This window comes from Pristiophorus japonicus, chromosome 8 (assembly GCF_044704955.1).
Source record: "Pristiophorus japonicus isolate sPriJap1 chromosome 8, sPriJap1.hap1, whole genome shotgun sequence".
Lineage (NCBI taxonomy): Eukaryota > Metazoa > Chordata > Chondrichthyes > Pristiophoridae > Pristiophorus > Pristiophorus japonicus.
The window spans coordinates 2,521,963-2,543,171 of NC_091984.1; the positions used below are offsets into that span (position 1 = coordinate 2,521,963).

Sequence of the window (21,209 nt, forward strand, 5' to 3'; positions counted from 1 at the left end):
ACTATAGGTTTAAATGAGATCACCTCTCATTCTTCTAAACTCCAGAGAGTATGGGCCCTATCTACTCAGCCTCTCCTCATAGGACAACCCTCTCATCCCAGGGATCAGTCTGGTGAACCTTCGCTGCACCGCCTCTAAGGCAGGTATGACCTTTCTTGATTAAGGAGGCCCAACCTGTGCACGATCCTCCAGGTGTGGTCTCACCAAGGCCCGGACTGGAGGCAGGTTGAACAACCGGCGGTTGGACCATCCACTTCAAGCAGTGAAGGCAAGGAGTTACCCCATTTCCTTCCCCACTTTAAGCAAAGAGGGATACAGCGGGGTGGGGGGAGGCGGGTTAGTTTCCGTGCCCCAAATGCACCTTTTGCATTTCGAAACAGGTGAGAGTGGCAGGTCCAAACTCGCGAGGCAGCGAGGTTGGTTCAAAGTGCTGACGTGTGGCTTGGCTTCCACCCGTCCTAAGCTTTGGGTGGCTCTCGATCCCGGCAGCCCGACTTCCTGCTGGAAGCGGGCGGGATTCTCAGGGAAACGTTAGTCACGGTCCAATGTCACTTCCTGGTCAGTGATGCAGCGTCCGATGTCGCTTCCTGGTCAGTGCAGCAGGATCCGATGGCACTTCCTGGTCAGTGATGCAACATCCAATGTCGCTTCCTGGTCAGTGCTGCAGGATCCGATGTCACTTCCTGGTCAGTGATGCAACATCCAATGTCACTTCCTGGTCAGTGCTGCAGGATCCGATGTCACTTCCTGGTCAGTGATGCAACATCCAATGTCACTTCCTGGTCAGTGCTGCATGATCCGATGTCACTTCCTGGTCAGTGCTGCAGGGTCCGATGTCACTCCCTGGTCAGTGATGCAGGGTCCGATGTCACTTCCTGGTCAGTGCTGCAGGGTCCGATGTCACTTCTTGGTCAGTGCTGCAGGATCCGATGTCACTTCCTGGTCAGTGATGCTGGTTGAGGGATGAACGTTCTTCCCCCTGCTCCTCTCAGCATCACTGGGCGGAGGATCTGAGAGCAGACGGGGGCTTCGGGTTAACATCCAAAGTAGCTTCACACCTCGTTGTAAAATTCCATGAGGAACTTACATTTCTGTAGCGCCTTCCACAACTGCAAGACACCCCAAAGTGCTTTACAGCCAATGAAGCACTTTTGAAGTGCCGTCACTGTTGTAATGTAGGAAAGGTGGGAGCCGATGTGCGCACAGCAAGCTCCCACACACAGCAAAGTGATAATGACCCAGATAACCTGTCCCAGTGATGTTGATTGAGGGATAAATCTGTGCCCATCTTTCCCGGAACTCAATGTTTGAACCCCTCCAATCCGGTTTCTGTCCCGGCCACAGCTGAAACGGCTTTCATCAAAGTCACAAATGACATCCTGTGTGACTGTGACAAAGGTAAACTATTCCTCCTTGTCCTTCTCGACTGGTCTGCAGCCTTTGACACAGCTGACCACTCCAACCTCCTCCAACGCCTCTCCACCATCGTCCAGCTGGATGGGACTGCACTCGCCTGGTTCCAGTCTTATCTATCTAATCGTAGCCAGAGAATCACCTGCAATGGCTTCTCTTCCCGCCCCCACATCGTTACCTCTGGTGTCCCCCAAGGGTCTGTCCTTGGCCCCCTCCTATTTCTCATCCACATGTTGCCCCTTGGTGACATCATCCGAAAACACAGCGTCAGTTTCCACATGTACGCTGATACCCAGCTCTACCTCACCCCCACTTCTCTCCGCCCCTTCTCGGTCTCTAAATTGTCAGACTGCTTGTCCGACATCCAGTTCTGGATGAGCAGAAATTTTCTCTAGTTAAATATTGGGAAGACCGAAGCCATTATCTTTGGTCCCCACCACAAACTGCGTTCCCTAACCACTGACTCCATCCCTCTCCCTAGCATCAATCTGAGGGCGAACAAGACTGTTTGCAACCTAGGTGTCATATTTGACCCTGAAATGAGTTTCCAGCCACATATCCGCGGCATTAACTAAACCGCCTATTTCCACCTCCGTAACATCGTCCGCCCCTGTCCCTACCTCAGCTCTTCTGCTGCTGAAACCCTCATCCATTCCTTTGTTACCTCTAGACTTGACTAATCCAACTCACTCCTGGCTGGCCTCCCTCATTCCACACTACGTAAACTTGAGGTCATCCAAAACTCAGCAGCCCGTGTCCTAACTCACACTATGTCCCACTCCCCCATCACCCCTGTGCTCGCTGACCTACATTGGCTCCCGCTAAAACAACACCGCAATTTCAAAATTCTCATCCTTGTTTACAAATTACTCCATGGCCCTCGCCCCTCCCTACATCTCTAATCATTGTCAGCCTCACAACCCTCCGAGATCTCTGCGGTCCTCAAATTCTGGCCTCTCGAGCATCCCTGATTATAATCGCTCCACCATCGGTGGACGTGCCTTCAGCTGCCTGGGCCCCAAGCTCTGGAACTCCCTCCCTAAACCTCTCCGCCTCGCTACCTCTCTTTCCTCCTTTAAGACGCACCTTAAACCTTCCTCTTTAACCAAGGTTTTGATCCTCTGCCTTGATTTCTTCTGTGGCTCGGTGTCAAGTTTATCTGTTTGTCTGTAACACTGTTGTGAAGCGCCTTGGGACATTTTACTATGTTAAAGGCACTATATAAATAAAAGTTATTATTACTATTATTATAAATATTGGCCAGGACACGGGGAGAACTCCCCTGCTCTTGCTGCCAAAAACTGTCACGGGATCATTTCTGTACATCTGAGAGAGCAGACGGGGCCTCGGTTTAACGTCTCATCCGAAAGACGGCACCTCCGACAGTGCAGCACTCCCTCAGTACTGCCTCTCCGACAGTGCAGCACTCCCTCAGTACTGCCCTCCAACAGTGCGGCACTCCCTCAGTATTGCCCCTCCGACAGTGCAGCACTCCCTCAGTACTGCCCCTCCAACAGTGCAGCATTCCCTCAGTACTGCCCCTCCGACAGTGCAGCGCTCCCTCACTACTGCCCCTCCGACAGTGCAGCGCTCCCTCCGTACTCTCCCTCCGACAGAGCAGCGCTCCCTCATTACTGCCCCTCCAACACTGCAGCGCTCCCTCAGTACTGCCCCTCCGATAGTGCAGCTCTCCCTCAGTACTGCCCCTCCGACAATGCAGCACTCCCTCAGTATGACCCTCCGATAGTGCAGCTCTCCCTCAGTACTGCCCCTCCGACAGTGCAGCACTCCCTCAGTACCGCCCCTCTGACAGTGCAGCACTCCCTCAGTACTGCCCCTCTGACAGTGCAGCACTCCCTCAGTATGACCTTCCGACAGTACGGCCGGTATCTAATTCAACTTCTGTATGCAAGGTCACAGGTTTGCCAAAAACTCCATCATGATAACAACAACAACTTGCATTTATATAGCACCCTTAACATCATAAAACATCCCAAGGCTTCACCGGAGAGTTACTGATGGGAGCCACATAACGAGGAAGATTTTAAACTGCGTCTTAAAGGAGCGAGAGGTACAGAGGTTTAGGGATTAAAATCAGGGATACACAAGGGGCCAGAATTGGAGGAGCACAGAGAACTCGGGGGTGGGGAGGGGAGGGGCTTGTGGGACTGGAGGAGATTACAGAGATAGGGAGGGGCGAGGGCCATGGAGAGATTTGAACACAAGGATGAGAATTTTAAAATCGAGGTGTTGCCGGACCGGGAACCAATGTAGGTCAGCGAGCACAGGGGGTGATGGGTGAGTGGGATTGGGTGCGAGTTAGGACACGGGGCAGTGAGCACTGGGCGTGATGGGTGAGTGGGTCTTGGTGCGAGTTAGGACACGGGACAGCGAGCACAGAGGGTGATGGGTGAGCAGGACTTGGTGTGAGTTAGGACACGGGGCAGCGAGCACAGGGGGTGATGGGTGAGTGGGTCTTGGTGCGAGTTAGGACATGGGACAGCGAGCACAGGGGGTGATGGGTGAGCAGGACTCGGTGTGAGTTAGGACACGGGACAGCGAGCACAGGGGGTGATGGGTGAGCAGGACTGGGTGTGAGTTAGGACATGGGACAGCGAGCAAAGGGGGTGATGGGTGAGCAGGACTCGGTGTGAGTTAGGACATGGGACAGCGAGCACAGGGGGTGATGGGTGAGCAGGACTTGGTGCGGCTCAGGACACGGGGGCAGTGAGCACAGGGGGTGATGGGTGAGCAGGACTGGGTGTGAGTTAGGACATGGGGCAGCGAGCACAGGGGGTGATGGGTGAGCGGGACTGGGTGTGAGTTAGGACATGGGACAGCGAGCACAGGGGGTGATGGGTGAGCAGGACTTGGTGTGAGTTAGGACACGGGGCAGCGAGCACAGGGGGTGATGGGTGAGTGGGTCTTGGTGCGAGTTAGGACATGGGACAGCGAGCACAGGGGGTGATGGGTGAGCAGGACTGGGTGTGAGTTAGGACATGGGACAGCGAGCACAGGGGGTGATGGGTGAGCAGGACTGGGTGTGAGTTAGGACACGGGACAGCGAGCACAGGGGGTGATGGGTGAGCAGGACTTGGTGCGGCTCAGGACACGGGGCAGCAGAGTTTCGGATGAGGTCATGTTTACGGAGGGTGGAAGATGGGAGGCCGGCCAGGAGTGCATTGGAATAGCCGAGTCTGGAGGTAACACAGGCACGGAGGAGGGTTTCAGCAGCGAGTGAGGTGAGGCAGTGAGGAGACAGGCCATGTAACGGAGGCAGGAGTGGGCGATCGCGGAGATGGAGCAGCAGTATGGTCAGAAGCTCATCCCAGGGTCAAATAGGACAGCGAGGATAATGCAGGAAACTTCGCAACGCATGTATATCGTTTGTACTCACCCGTGCTCCTCGTCTCCCGTGGGGACCCGCTTCACCAGGGGGACCCGGGGGACCCTTTGTGAGAAAAACAAAGTTGGATTAAAACACTCCTCAAGTCCAGTGTGCAAAACTAAATGAACACAATCAGCATCGAACGTACGGCACAGAAACAGGCCGTTCGGCCCAACTGCTCCGTGCCGGGGTTTATTTGATACCACACGTTGTCTTCTGCCATTCATTCCGGGAGAACGATGAAACTGTGTAGTGGCAGTGGTTCTGGGTTAATCACCCTCGAGGTATTGAGTTCAAATCCCACCATGGTACATGGCGAAAGTGAATTTAATCAATCTAAGAATTTGGAGGGGAAGTTCACTGGGGGAAGAAAGATGGATTGCCTTAAAATTCCAAATGTGCATTCAGGTCCTATGGGGAAGGGAATCTATCCAGTCAGCCCGAGTGTGACACCAGTCTTACACTCTTAATGCCCTTTGAAGTGGCCTGGCAAGTTACTAAGTATTTACAGCCCAGATACAAGCCATTCATCCCTGTCGGTGTTTATAGAGGATTCGAGTATAGGAGCAGGGAGGTCTTACTGCAGTTGTACAGGGCCTTGGTGAGACCTCACCTGGAGTATTGTGTACAGTTTTGATCTCATAATCTGAGGAAGGACATTCTTGCTATTGAGGGAGTGCAGCGAAGGTTCACCAGACTGATTCCCAGGATGGCAGGACTGACACATGAAGAAAGACTGGATCGACTAGGCTTATATTCACTGGAGTTTCGAAGAATGAGAGGGGATTTCATAGAAACATATAAAATTCTGACGGGACGGGACAGGCTAGATGCAGGAAGAATGTTCCCGATGTTGGGGAAGTCCAGAACCAGGGGTCACAGTCTGACGATAAGGGGTAAGCCATTTAGGACCGAGATGGGGAGAAACTTCTTCACCCAGAGAGTGGGGAACCTGTGGAATTCTCTACCACAGAAGGTTGTTGAGGCCAATTCGTTAGATATATTCAAAAGAGAATAGATGTGGCCCTTACGGCTAAAGGGATCAAGGGATATGGAGAGAAAGCAGGAAAGGGGTACTGAAGTTGCATGATCAGCCATGATCATATTGAATGGTGGTGCAGGCTCGAAGGGCCGAGTGGCCTGCTCCTGCACCTATTTTCTATGTACTCAAATCCCCTCGCTATGAAGGCCAACATGCCATTTGCTTTCTTAACCGCCTGTTTGTGCACACCTGCACACCACGTCAAGTGCAGTTGCACCAGGATTAGAGAGCAATCATGATCTAGTCACGGAATAGCAGAAACAAACAGCTGCTCAACAAATCGAAAGTTGCAGGAGCTGGGGCTGTTGGAAAGCCCGCCAGGTGGGAGAGACTAAAATTTATCACAGAATGTTTAAAGCCCCCGGGCTATGCAAATAAATCCTCAGCGAACAAGGAGAAATGCCTGTTTGATTTTGGGTTGTGAGTACAGATGTCCCGTGGTGCGGTGAAATTCTAACTCTCGAAACAAGGGGCTCAATTTTCCCCAACGCTGTTTTTTGGCGTCCTGCCAGAGTTACGCTTGTTTTTTTTTTTGGCCCAGCCCACTCCAAAAAAATAACTAGCAAGTTTCCCCGTTCTGTAGCCTCGGGGTAGCGGGGCCTAATGTCTGCGCCGAAAAAACGGTGCCCCTCCTTCTGCGCATGCGCGGAAAGAAAGGACATTTTTTTCGGTGATTCCCATGGGCGCGGATACCCAGTGCAGCTCCCGGTCTGCATTCAGCCATTTTTAAAGAGCCAGTTGTGTGTGAGAACTTTAATTCTCATTGGAAAAATCGGAGCTGCAATACAAGATGCAACGCGGATGGAGTGTAGTTACTGTGATTGAGACCAGATGGCAGGAGCTGGACACCAGCAGAGGTCACATAAAAGTTCCACCCAAAGAAATGAAGAAACGCTGGAACCAACTTGCAGAAGATTACTGTGCAATGGTGAACACCCCGAGGTCTGGAGGCCAGTGCAAAAAGAAACGGCAGGACCTTGGTCAAGTAGTTAGTGTAAGTAATATTTTCATTTATTCAATGGAATTGCAATTGTAAATGTGACTATCTGTATATGTCCCATCCAGCAGAAAGACACCCTCTCTAAAAAAATTATATTTTCATCTTTGCAGAGGAAAGTGGCCCACAACAAAAGGGAAAGAACTCGAACAGGAGGAGGCCCGGCAAATCTGCAGCCACTGACACCCTGGGAAGAGAGGGTCGCTGCTTTGATGGGTCCTCCCTGGAGAAAAGCAATCACTACTGCACAAGCTGGGCCCACACTCGAGGGAGAGGGTAAGTCCTGCAAATTCCACAGTCTGGCTTTGCTAAAATGTTAAGTACTGCGCGGGCTAGCCCTGCTTCGGTTCATGGGGATGTCTCCGTCAGCTACACTTCAGTTGATGCAATGTGCTATCATTCATCGTGGTCCTTCAAATCAGCCTGCTGCCTGCGCTGTGTGAGCCTACTCATGCCCCCCACCCTGCCCCCTCCTCTGCTGCTAACCATTTGTCTGTTCTGTTATATTTTGCAGAACTTGAGGCCAACCCTGACTAGGCTGAAGCCAGTGCTGAAGAAGATTCAGACACGGAATAGCCTGAAGAGGAGAAAGTCTTACAATCCCACCTTCCAGACCAAGAGCATGGCGAGGAGGGGCAGGGGGAGGTGAAGAATGAAGCCCCCACTGTTGTACTCACTTTGGAGGAGATGCAGGAGTTGCCCATTGAGGTGACAGGCCCTTTCCTGAGTGGCACGAGTGCTGGGACATTCCATGGTTTCTCACAGTCCGAGGCTGCGGGTCCCAATGGGATGCAGCAAGCCACACCCAGGGCCCCACCCTCCGAGGCTGCGGGTCCCAATGGGATGCAGCAAGCCACACCCAGGGCCCCACCCTCCGAGGCTGCGGGTCCCAGTGGGATGCAGCAAGCCACACCCAGGGCCCCACCGTCCGAGGCTGCGGGTCCCAGTGCGATGCAAAGAGGCACACCCAGGGCCCCACCATCCGAGGCTGCGGGTCCCAGTGCGATGCAGCAAGCCACACCCAGGGCCCCACCGTCCGAGGCTGCGGGTCCCAGTGGGATGCAGCAAGCCACACCCAGGGCCCCACCATCCGAGGCTGCGGGTCCCAGTGGGATGCAGCAAGCCACACCCAGGGTGAGGAGGGGAAGGCGAGCTCGACAGCGCTCTCCTGAGGTGCAGGATCTAACAGATGTGGTTCAGATGATGGCAATGAGTGCGGAGAGCATTGACCTTACACGATCACTGCTGGACACCATCGGTGGGGTGGGTGATGAGGTATCGGGACTGTTGGGAGAAGTAACAATTCGCTCATGAGAAATGGGAACACTGTCGGGGAATGAGGGAGGGAATGTCGCAGGTAGCTGATACGCTGTCAGTGAACATGAGAGAGGGAATGTTGCTGGTAGTTGAGACACTGTCAGGGCACATGAGGGAGGGAATGTCGGAGTTAGCTGCTGCAATAAGGGAACATACCCAGACCCTGTGCCCATTGACGGAAACAACTGCCACTCCCACTCCAATCCCCAGACCAGCCTCTGAAGAGGCCCAAGCCGGGCCTTCCACATTACCGCCTGCCCCCCCGCCACTCAACAGGTGTGCATTACCTGAGATGTTCGAAAGAATAAGCTCGGTACCAACCCCAGAAACGCTGTGCCACTGTCTGCGGGCAGGGGTGGAGTCACCAAGACCAAGCGCAGCGGGCGGTCTTGGAGTAATGTGGAGGAGAGATGGCTGCAGCCTTTCTTTGTTGTTGTTGTTACTATTGTTGTTATTGTTGTAACTGTTCTCAAATTAAAAGTTTTTTGTAAGTTATGTAAATTTACAAGTTTAAAAGTGGTCTTAAAGTTTTTAAGTGATCTTAAAATTTGTAAGTGATCTTAACTGAAAACTTTAAAGTTTGATATCAGAATATTTTTATTAGTTAAGTTAAATACAAACAAGTGTTAAACTTTCGAATAAAATATATTTTAAATTATAACTGAATCATTTACATTATTTGTTCCATTATTAACACAACTTTTGGAACACAAGAAGAATAATTTCCATTATTTGTTCCATTAACACAACACAACATTACGGAACAGGCCCAAACAGTAAACATGCTCCGTGTGGACCAGTTGCCGCTGGGCCTTCAGGCAGCAAAGTGTCCACGGATGAGCTGCTGGTGCAAGGCTCGAGCAATTGTTATACGGTCACGATGGTCCGCCATCCTCCGCCATCGTGCTCCGGGTTCAGGTAGTATCACGGCTTCCTCCTCCTCCTCCTCCTCCTCAGTCTGCATCTTCCTCATCATCATCAGCCACTCTCACCTCAGCTGGGTCTTCTATTACCAGCTGCTGCTGCCTCATGATGGCTAAGTTATGCAGCATGCAGCACACAACAGTGAACTGACCGACAATCTCAGGGGAGTATTGCAAGTAGCCTCCGGAATGATCCAGGCATCGGAAACGCTGTTTCAGGATGCCAATGGTCCTCTCTATTATGCTGCGCGTCGCAATGTGCGACATGTTGTATTCCCGGTCACCTTCTGACCGGGTGATGCGTAGGGGCGTCACGAGCCAGGTGGCGAGGCAGTGTCCTTTGTCTCCCAGTAGTCAGCTCTGCCTTTCTGGCTGCCGCTGAAACATGGCAGATATAGCGCTCTCGCGTAGGATGAAAGTATCGTGGGTGCTGCCAGGGTATCTTGCATCGACTGACATGATGCGATGCATGTCATCACACACAAGCTGCACATTAACGGAGTGGAAGCCTTTTCTGTTCCTCTACATCTCGGAATCCTCTAAAGGTGCTCGCAAGGCGATGTGGGTACTATCAATGCAGCTCTGTACCTTCTCCAGCAATCCTGGAGAAGCCCACAGCCCTTTCACGCATTGCCTGGGCGGTCATAGGGAACTTTATGTCGTCATTCCTCCGGGCATATAGTGCAGCAGTCACCTGCCGAATGCAGACATGTGTTGCATGTTGAGAAATGCCGCACACATCCCCAGTTGTGGCCTGGAATGATTCAGATGCATAGAATGAAAGTGCAGCTGTAACCTTCACTTCAATTGATAAAGCAGTCCTCCTGACACTTCTAAGTTGCAGGTCTGCTTTTACTAACTCACATATCTCGGTTACAACATCTTTGCGGAAACGCAGCCTTCTCACACAGTCTGCATCACTCAGGTGCAGATATGAACGTCTGTCTCGATATACCCGAGGTGGGTAAGGCCTCCTGCCCATCACCCTACGTGCTCTGAGGTTCCTCATGCGATGATGTCTAATCAATCGTCTCCTCTGTAGAACCATCGTGCAGAAGGTTTGCACAAGGTATGGCATTGTCAGTATTGTCCCCACCATAATTAAACTGTACCTTTGCAAGAAGCTCAAAACAGCAGGATAAGGAGTTAATGCTTCTTCTCTCTCTCCCCAAGGTCGATGCCCCTAGTATGGACCACACCCAGGTGCGCAATAGGCTTGCTTAGAACGGGAAGCTCGGTATTCAATGAGGACATGTGGGGCAACGATGTCTAATGCAATTCTTTAATTTTAGATTTTGTTCAAAGTACCAGCCCACCACCGACCGAGCTCAAGGGCTGCCGGCAGAATCGCTCCCTCGCCCGGACACGGGCTTGGCAAACACCCATCCCCCCCTCCCCCCACCCCACCCCCGGCTTCTTTTGATGTCGTTGCATGATGTAAGGCTTCTCGTGCCTTCAGTTCAGCTTCCACCCCCCACCCCCCTGGGGCTTCTTTGGAAACCGAGCCCCGAGCCCCTGTGTCCGGGCGAGGGAGCGATTCTGACAGCTGACGTTCCGACCCTCGAATCCGGAGAGCAGACATTCAGTGATGGCGTGGCACTTTGGAAAAACGCCAAAATTAAATTTTAATTTTGAAAAAAATTAAGCTTTATGGTGCAGATTTAATGTGTTCTTGACTCCCTCCAAATCTTTGTATAAAAACAATGGCGTCTTTCTGCACCGATTTTTTGATGGGTGCTGGCTTTTCTGAAGTGCCCAGAAGGGTTTTTGGGAGTGGTCACAGACCCCGTCCTCGGAGAAATGTAAGTTGGCCAAACTTGCTCAAATGTGAAAAACTGGCGCAGACATCAGTTTACACACAAAAAAAAACAAACCTAAAAAAAAGTCGTAACTAACTGAGTTACGCTGGCGCACAAACTTTGGGGAAACTGGGATATTTTAACTGAGGCTAAAAATAAGAGGCGCAGATAACTGGGGAAACTGAGCCCCTGGAATGCAACCAGTCTATTCTCCCAGATTTAAATATTGGAAAAAGATTATGGGGGTACAATTCCATTGCGCCCCGTTTGGGGGGCAGGAACATCCGGTTGGCGGGACTTTCTGCGCCAGGCGGCGAAGTCACACCCCATTCGCTGAATTCAGGTAACCACCCTCGAAAGGAAGTCTAGCGCAAAGTAACGCACTCCACTTCCTCTCTGGGGCGCTAGCAGGGGGGATGCGCAGCGCTACGCACCGGGCCATGTAGGAGGGGCTCTTCCCTGAATTAAAGCGGGGGGGGGGGCCCAAGCTGTAAGGTGTGCAGTATAAAAATGCTCCCTCAGTACAGCGACTGGATGTCAGCCGAGCTTTCTGTGCCCAAGTCTCTGGAGTGGGTCAGAGGTGAGAGAGCTTCCCACTGACCAACAAAGTGGCTCTTGTCTCCGGGACTGAAGATTGTGATGACTGATGCATGGTTCTTGGATTGCTGTAATCGCGGTCCATGGAGTTTGATTCTCCCCACGGCCACTGTTCCAGCTTCCAAACCTTGTTGGCAACACGCATCACATCGTATTTTCTTAAAAGCATTGATCTCTGCCTCAACTATTCCCCATGGCAGCACAAGTCACGCTGCCGAAACACTCAGTATTAGACATTCCTCCTCAGCACTTTGCTAACTCTTCGTCATAATATTAAATTGATGACCTTCATCAGCACGGACCCTCCCTCATCATAACAACTTAAGAAATAGGAGCAGGAGTCGGCCATTCGGCCCCTCGAGCCTGCTCCGCCATTCAATAAGACCATGGCTGATCTGATCATGGACTCAGCTCCACTTCCCCGCCTGCTCCCCATAACCCTTTATTTCCTTATTGCTCAAAAATCTGTCTATCTCCACCTTAAATATATTCAATGACCCAGCTCCCACAGCTCTCTGGGGCAGAGAATTCCACAGATTTCCAACCCTCTGAGAGAAGAAATTCCTCCTCATCTCAGTTTTAAATAGGCGGTCCCTTATTCTGAAACTATGATATCAGTGGTGGGAAAAATGTTGGAATCAATTATTAAAGATGAAATAGCAGCGCATTTGGAAAGCAGTGACAGGATCGGTCCAAGTCAGCATGGATTTATGAAAGGGAAATCATGCTTGACAAATCTTCTAGACTTTTTTGAGGATATAACGAGTAGAGTGGACAATGGAGAACCAGTGGATGTGGTGTATTTGGACTTTCAAAAGGCTTTTGACAAGGTCCCACACAAGAGATTAGTGTGCAAAATTAAGGCACATGGTATTGGGGGTAATGTATTGACGTGGATAGAGAACTGGTTGGCAGACAGGAAGCAAAGAATAGGAATAAACGGGTCCTTTTCAGAATGGCAGGCAGTGACTAGTGGGGTACCGCAGGGTTCAGTGCTGGGACCCCAGCTATTTACAATATATATTAATGATTTAGACGAAGGAATTGAGTGTAATATCTCCAAGTTTGCAGATGACACTAAACTGGGTGGCAGTGTGAGCTGTGAGGAGGATGCTAAGAGGCTGCAGGGTGACTAGAACAGATTGGTGAGTGGCAAATGCATGGCAGATGCAGTATAATGTGGATAAATGTGAGGTTATCCACTTTGGTGGCAAAAACAGGAACATAAGAACATAAGAATTAGGAACAGGAGGAGGCCATCTAGCCCCTCGAGCCTGCTCCATCATTCAACAAGATCATGGCTGATCTGGCCGTGGACTCAGCTCCACTTACCCACCCGCTCCCCGTAACCTTTAATTCCCTTATTGGTTAAAAATCTATCTATCTGTGACTTGAATACATTCAATGAGCTAGCCTCAACTGCTTCCTTGGGCAGAGAATTCCACAGATTCACAACCCTCTGGGAGAAGAAATTCCTCCTCAACTCTGTTTTAAATTGATTCCCCCGTATTTTGAGGCTGTGCCCCCTAGTTCCAGTCTCCCCTACCAGTGGAAACAACCTCTCTGCCTCTATCTTGTCTATCCCTTTCATTATTTTAAATGTTTCTATAAGATCACCCCTCATCCTTCTGAACTCCAACGAGTAAAGACCCAGTCTACTCAATCTATCATCATAAGGTAACCCCCTCATCTCCGGAATCAGTCTAGTGAATCGTCTCTGTACCCCCTCCAAAGCTAGTATATCCTTCCTTAAGTAAGGTGACCAAAACTGCACGCAGTACTCCAGGTGCAGCCTCACCAATACCCTATACAGTTGCAGCAACACCTCCCTGCTTTTGTACTCCATCCCTCTCGCAATGAAGGCCAACATTCCATTCGCCTTCCTGATTACCTGCTGCACCTGCAAACTAACTTTTTGAGTTTCATGCACAAGGACCCCCAGGTCCCTCTGCACCGCAGCATGTTGTAATTTCTCCCCATTCAAATAATATTCCCTTTTACTGTTTTTTTTCCCAAGGTGGATGACCTCACATTTTCCGACATTGTATTCCATCTGCCAAATCTTAGCCCATTCGCTTAACCTATCCAAATCTCTTTGCAGCCTTTCTGTGTCCTCTACACAACCCGCTTTCCCACTAATCTTTGTGTCATCTGCAAATTTTGTTACACTACACTCTGTCCCCTCTTCCAGGTCATCTATGTATATTGTAAACAGTTGTGGTCCCAGCACCGATCCATGTGGCACACCACTAACCACCGATTTCCAACCCGAAAAGGACTCATTTATCCCGACTCTCTGCTTTCTGTTAGCCAGCCAATTCTCGATCCATGCTAATACATTTCCTCTGACTCCACGTACCTTTATCTCCTGCAGTAACCTTTTGTGTGGCACCTTATCGAATGCCTTTTGGAAATCTAAATACACCACATCCATCGGTACACCTCTATCCACCATGCTCGTTATATCCTCAAAGAATTCCAGTAAATTAGTTAAACATGATTTCCCCTTCATGAATCCATGTTGCATCTCCTTGATTGCACTGTTCCTATCGAGATGTCCCGCTATTTCTTCCTTAATGATAGCTTCAAGCATTTTCCCCACTACAGATGTTAAACTAACCGGCCTATAGTTACCTGCCTTTTGTCTGCCCCCTTTTTTAAACAGAGGCGTTACATTAGCTGCTTTCCAATCCGCTGGTACCTCCCCAGAGTCCAGAGAATTTTGGTAGATTATAACGAATGCATTTGCTATAACTTCCGCCATCTCTTTTAATACCCTGGGATGCATTTCATCAGGACCAGGGGACTTGTCTACCTTGAGTCCCATTAGCCTGTCCAGCACTACCCCCCTAGTGATAGTGATTATCTCAAGGTCCTCCCTTCCCACATTCCTGTGACCAGCAATTTTTGGCATGGTTTTTGTGTCTTTCACTGTGAAGACCAAAGCAAAATAATTGTTTAAGGTCTCAGCCATTTCCACATTGCCCATTATTAAATCCCCCTTCTCATCTTCTAAGGGACCAACATTTACTTTAGTCACTCTTTTCCGTTTTATATATCGGTAAAAGCTTTTACTATCTGTTTTTATGTTTTGCGCAAGTTTACATTCGTAATCTATCTTTCCTTTCTTTATTGCTTTCTTCGTCATTCTTTGCTGTCGTTTAAAATTTTCCCAATCTTCTAGTTTCCCACTAACCTTGGCCATCTTATACGCATTGGTTTTTAATTTGATACTCTCCTTTATTCCTTGGTTATCCACGGCTGGTTATCCTTTCTCTTACAGCCCTTCTTTTTCACTGGAATATATTTTTGTTGAGCACTATGAAAGAGCTCCTTAAAAGTCCTCCACTGTTCCTCAATTGTGCCACCGTTTAGTCTGTGTGCCCAGTCTAGTTTAGCCAACTCTGCCCTCATCCCACTGTAGTCCCCTTTGTTTAAGCATAGTACGCTCGTTTGAGACACTACTTTCTCATCCTCAATTGTATTACAAATTCAACCATACTGTGATCACTCATTCCGAGAGGATCTTTTACTCGGAGATCGTTTATTATTCCTGTCTCATTACACAGGACCAGATCTAAGATAGCTTGCTCCCTTGTAGGTTCTGTAACATACTGTTCTAAGAAACAATCCCGTATGCATGCTATGAATTCCTCCTCAAGGCTAACGTGCGATTTGATTTGACCAATCGATATGTAGGTTAAAATCCCCCATGATTACTGCCGTTCCTTTTTCACATGCCTCCATTATTCCCTTGATTATTGCCCGTCCCACCGTGAAGTTATTATTTGGGGGCCTATAAACTACGCCCACCAGTGACTTTTTCCCCTTACTATCTCTAATCTCCACCCACAATGATTCAACATTTTGTTCATTAGAGCCAATATCGTCTCTCACAACTGCCCTGATATTATCCTTTATTAACAGAGCCACCCCACCTCCTTTCTCTTCTTGTCTATCTTTCCGAATTGTCAGATACCCCTGTATGTTTAATTCCCAGTCTTGGCCACCCTGCAACCACGAAAGCAGATTATTATCTGAATGGTGACAGGTTAGGAAAAGGGGAGGTGCAACGAGACCTGGGTGTCATGGTACATCAGTCATTGAAAGTGGGCATGCAGGTACAGCAGGCGGTGAAGAAGACAAATGATATATTAGCCTTCATAGAGAGAGGATTTGAGTATAGGAGCAGGGAGGTCTTGCTGCAGTTGTACAGGGCCTTGGTGAGACCACACCTTAGAGTACTGTGTGCAGCTTTGGTCTCCTAATCTGAGGAGGACATTCTTGCTATTGAGGGAGTGCAGCGAAGGTTCACCAGACTGATTCCCGGGATGGCAGGACTGACATATGAAGAAAGACTGGATCGACAAGGTTATATTCACTGGTATTTAGAAGAATGAGAGGGGATCTCATAGAAACATATAAAATTCTGACGGGATTGGACAGGTTAGATGCAGGAAGAATGTTCCCGATGTTGGGGAAGTCCAGAACCAGGGGTCACAGTCTAAGGATAAGGGGTAAGCCATTTAGGACCGAGATGAGGAGAAACTTCTTCACTCAGAGAGTTGTGAACCTGTAGAATTCTCTACCGCAGAAAGTTGTTGAGGCCAGTTCGTTGGATATATTCAAAAGGGAGTTAGATATGGCCTTTACGGTTAAAGGGATCAAGGGGTATGGAGAGAAAGCAGGAAAGGGATACTGAGGGAATGATCAGCCATGATCATATTGAATGGTGGTGCAGGCTCGAAGGGCCGAATGGCCAACTCCTGCACCTTTTTTCTATGTTTCTATGTCCTCTAGTTCTAGTCTCCCCCATCAGTGGAAACATCCTCCCTACATCCACCTTGTCGAGCCCCCTCATTACTGATGTAAATATTAAAGCCTCATGTGGCAGGGTCACATGATGACAGGTTTACTGTGTAAGAGCCATCTTGTGCAGTGTGTGTGTTAGTGATGATGTCAGAATATATCACAAAGATGTTTCTCCTGAATTCCCCTTTGGATTTATCAGTGACTGTCTTATATTGATGGTCCCTAGTTCTGGTCTTCCCCCACAAGTGGAAACATCTTCTCTACATCTTACCCATTCACAACCCTTTCATAATTGTGAAGACCCGTACTAAAGACCTCTGCACAGAGCGGTCTTATAGGGAGTGGTCTTAAACAGAGTGGTTTATTTGGGAATTTGGAAAGTGGGAATTGGGAGACGAGGGGGAAGGAGTTTCAGCTTTTTGTCCACATTATTTGTCGAGCTTTGTGTTATAACAGAGGCAAAAATCAAAAGTGTGACTTCGGCTCAAGGGAAGCAGCGGATTGGTGAGTAGTTGAGTGTTTTTGTCTTCTAGTTTTAAGTTTATATCATAGTCAAATATCGAGAGGGATGGCAGGGCCGCTCAGTCCCGTGAAGTGCACATCCTGTGGCATGTGGGAAGTCCTGGACGCTTCGTGCAGCCTGGACGACTGTGGGTGCAGGAGGTATCTGCAGCTGCAGTAACTCGAGCTCTGTGTTTCATAGAAACATAGAAACATAGAAACATAGAAAATAGGTGCAGGAGTAGGCCATTCGGCCCTTCTAGCCTGCACCGCCATTCAATGAGTTCATGGCTGAACATGCAACTTCAGTACCCCATTCCTGCTTTCTCGCCATACCCCTTGATCCCCCTAGTAGTAAGGACTTCATCTAACTCCTTTTTGAATATATTTAGTGAATTGGCCTCAACAACTTTCTGTGGTAGAGAATTCCACAGGTTCACCACTCTCTGGGTGAAGAAATTCCTCCTCATCTCAGTCCTAAATGGCTTCCCCCTTATCCTTAGACTGTGTCCCCTGGTTCTGGACTTCCCCAACATTGGGAACATTCTTCCTGCATCTAACCTGTCTAACCCCGTCAGAATTTTAAACGTTTCTATGAGGTCCCCTCTCATTCTTCTGAACTCCAGTGAATACAAGCCCAGTTGATCCAGTCTTTCTTGATAGGTCAGTCCCGCCATCCCGGGAATCAGTCTGGTGAACCTTCGCTGCACTCCCTCAATAGCAAGAATGTCCTTCCTCAGGTTAGGAGACCAAAACTGTACACAATACTCCAGGTGTGGCCTCACCAAGGCCCTGTACAATTGTAGCAACACCTCCCTGCCCTTGTACTCAAATCCCCTCGCTATGAAGGCCCCAACATGCCATTTGCTTTCTTAACCGCCTGCTGTACCTGCATGCCAACCTTCAATGACTGATGTACCATGACACCCAGGTCTCGTTGCACCTCTCCTTTTCCTAATCTGTCACCATTCAGATAATAGTCTGTCTCTCTGTTTTTACCACCAAAGTGGATAACCTCACATTTATCCACATTATACTTCATCTGCCATGCATTTGCCCACTCACCTAACCTATCCAAGTCGCTCTGCAGCCTCATAGAATCCTCCTTGCAGCTCACACTGCCACCCAACTTAGTGTCATCCGCAAATTTGGAGATACTACATTTAATCCCCTCGTCTAAATCATTAATGTACAGTGTAAACAGCTGGGGCCCCAGCACAGAACCTTACGGTACCCCACTAGTCACTGCCTGCCATTCTGAAAAGTCCCCATTTACTCCTACTCTTTGCTTCCTGTCTGACAACCAGTTCTCAATCCATGTCAGCACACTACCCCCAATCCCATGTGCTTTAACTTTGCACATTAATCTCTTGTGTGGGACCTTGTCGAAAGCCTTCTGAAAGTCCAAATATACCACATCGACTGGTTCTCCCTTGTCCACTCTACTGGAAACATCCTCAAAAAATTCCAGAAGATTTGTCAAGCATGATTTCCCTTTCACAAATCCATGCTGACTTGGACCTATCATATTACCTCTTTCCAAATGCACTGCGATGACATCCTTAATAATTGATTCCATCATTTTACCCACTACCGATGTCAGGCTGACCAGTCTGTAATTCCCTGTTTTCTCTCTCCCTCCTTTTTTAAAAAGTGGGGTTACATTGGCTACCCTCCACTCCATAGGAACTGATCCAGAGTCAATGGAATGTTGGAAAATGACTGTCAATGCATCCACTATTTCCAAGGCCACCTCCTTAAGTACTCTGGGATGCAGTCCATCAGGCCCTGGGGATTTATCGGCCTTCAATCCCATCAATTTCCCCAACACAATTTCCCGACTAATAAGGATTTCCCTCAGTTCCTCCTCCTTACTAGACCCTCCGACCCCTTTTATATCCGGAAGGTTGTTTGTGTCCTCCTCAGTGAATACCGAACCAAAGTACTTGTTCATTTGGTCCGCCATTTCTTTGTTCCCCGTTATGACTTCCCCTGATTCTGACTGCAGGGGACCTACGTTTGTCTTTACTAACCTTTTTCTCTTTACATATCTATAGAAATTTTTGCAATCCGTCTTAATGTTCCCTGCAAGCTTCTTCTCGTACTCCATTTTCCCTGCCCTAATCAAACCCTTTGTCCTCCTCTGCTGAGTTCTAAATTTCTCCCAGTCCCCGGGTTCTCTGCTATTTCTGGCCAATTTGTATGCCACTTCCTTGGCTTTAATGCTATCCCTGATTTCCCTTGATAGCCACGGTTGAGCCACCTTCCCTTTTTTATTTTTACGACAGACAGGAATGTACAATTGTTGTAGTTCATCCATGCGGTCTCTAAATGTCTGCCATTGCCCATCCACAGTCAACCCCTTCAGTATCATTCGCCAATCTATCCTAGCCAATTCACGCCTCATACCTTCAAAGTTACCCTTCTTTAAGTTCTGGACCATGGTCTCTGAATTAACTGTTTCATTCTCCATCCTAATGCAGAATTCCACCATATTATGGTCACTCTTCCCCAAGGGGCCTCGCACAACGAGATTGCTAATTAATCCTCTCTCATTACACAACACCCAGTCTAAGATGGCCTCCCCCCTAGTTGGTTCCTCGACATATTGGTCTAAAAAACCATCCCTTATGCACTCCAGGAAATCCTCCTCTACCGTATTGCTTCCAGTTTGGTTAACCCAATCTATGTGCATATTAAAGTCACCCATTATAACTGCTGCACCTTTATTGCACGCACCCCTAATTTCATGTTTGATGCCCTCCCCAAGATCACTACTACTGTTTGGAGGTCTGTACACAACTCCCACTAACGTTTTTTGTCCTTTGGTATTCTGCAGCTCTACCCATATAGATTCCACATCATCCAAGCTAATGTCCTTCCGAACTATTGCCTTAATTTGCTCCTTAACCAGCAATGCTACCCCACCTCCTTTTCCTTTTATTCTATCTTTCCTGAATGTTGAATACCCCTGGATGTTGAGTTCCCAGCCCTGATCATCCTGGAGCCACGTCTCCGTAATCCCAATCACATCATATTTGTTAACATCTATTTGCACAGTTAATTCATCCACTTTATTGCGGATACTCCTTGCATTAAGACACAAAGCCTTCAGGCTTGTTCTTTTAACACCCTTTGTCCTTTTAGAATTTTGCTGTACAGTGGCCCTTTTTTTTCTTTGCCTTGGGTTTCTCTGCCCTCCACTTTTCCTCATCTCCTTTCTGTCTTTTGCTTTTGCCTCCTTTTTGTTTCCCTCTGTCTCCCTGCATTGGTTCCCATCCCCCTGCCATATTAGTTTAAATCCTCCCCAACAGCACTAGCAAACACTCTCCCTAGGACATTGGTTCCGGTCCTGCCCAGGTGCAGACCGTCCGGTTTGTACTGGTCCCACCTCCCCCAGAACCGGTTCCAATGCCCCAGGAATTTGAATCCCTCCCTGCTGCACCACTGCTCAAGCCACGTATTCATCTGCGCTATCCTGCGATTCCTACTCTGACTATCACGTGGCACTGGTAGCAATCCCGAGATTACTACTTTTGAGGTCCTACTTTTTAATTTAGCTCCTAGCTCCTTAAATTCGTTTCGTAGGACCTCATCCCTCTTTTTACCTATGTCGTTGGTACCAATGTGCACCACGACAACTGGCTGTTCTCCCTCCCTTTTTAGAATGTCCTGCACCCGCTCCGAGACATCCTTGACCCTTGCACCAGGGAGGCAACATACCATCCTGGAGCTTGAGAAACAGCCTCAGTCACTGCAGTGCATCCGCGAGGCTGAGAACTTCATGGAGTCACTGCAGTTCATCCGCAACACTGAGAGCTACATGGACAGCACGTTTCTAGTGGTGGCCAGCCTGCAGCTTAAGAGTGTGCAGGCAGAGAGGGAGTGGGTGACCGCCAGACAGAAGAGGAGGACTAAGATGGTGTCTCTGGGGAGTGCAGCCAGAGCCAAGATCACGGCACCCACGGGTGGCTCAGCTGCACAGGGGGAGGAAGAAGAATGGAAGAGCTATCGTGGTAGGGGCTTCAGTAGTCAGGGGAGCAGACAGGGGTTCCTGCGGCCATGGACGTGACTCCAGGATGGTATGTTACCTCCCTGGTGCCAGGGTCAAAGATGTCACCGAGCGGCTGCAAGACATCCTGGGGGGAGAGGGTGACCGGCCAGAGGTCATGGTCCATATCGGTACCAATGACATCGGTAGAGAGGGGGATGAGGTCCTGCAGGCAGAGTTTATAATGTTGGTAAGTGTAAGGTCATGCCGTTTGGCAGAAAAAATATCAAAGAGCAAGTTATTATTTAAATGGAGAAAGATTGCAAAGTGCTGCAGTACAGCGGGACCTGGGGGTACTTGTGCATGAAACACTAAAGGATAGTATGCAGGTACAGCACGTGATCAGGAAGGCCAATGGTATCTTGGCCT

At 49.0% G+C, this 21,209-nt stretch overlaps 1 protein-coding gene across 1 annotated transcript in view; it reads right to left on the reverse strand.

Annotated features, from left to right (window-relative positions):
• Window positions 1-21,209, reverse strand: part of LOC139268363 (collagen alpha-1(XXIV) chain) — a 420,125-nt gene that overhangs the window by 390,501 nt on the left and 8,415 nt on the right. The window contains exon 3 of the mRNA XM_070886436.1: window positions 4,811-4,864. Within this exon, the coding sequence (XP_070742537.1) occupies window positions 4,811-4,864 (54 nt within the window). The remainder of the gene's footprint in view (window positions 1-4,810; window positions 4,865-21,209) is intronic.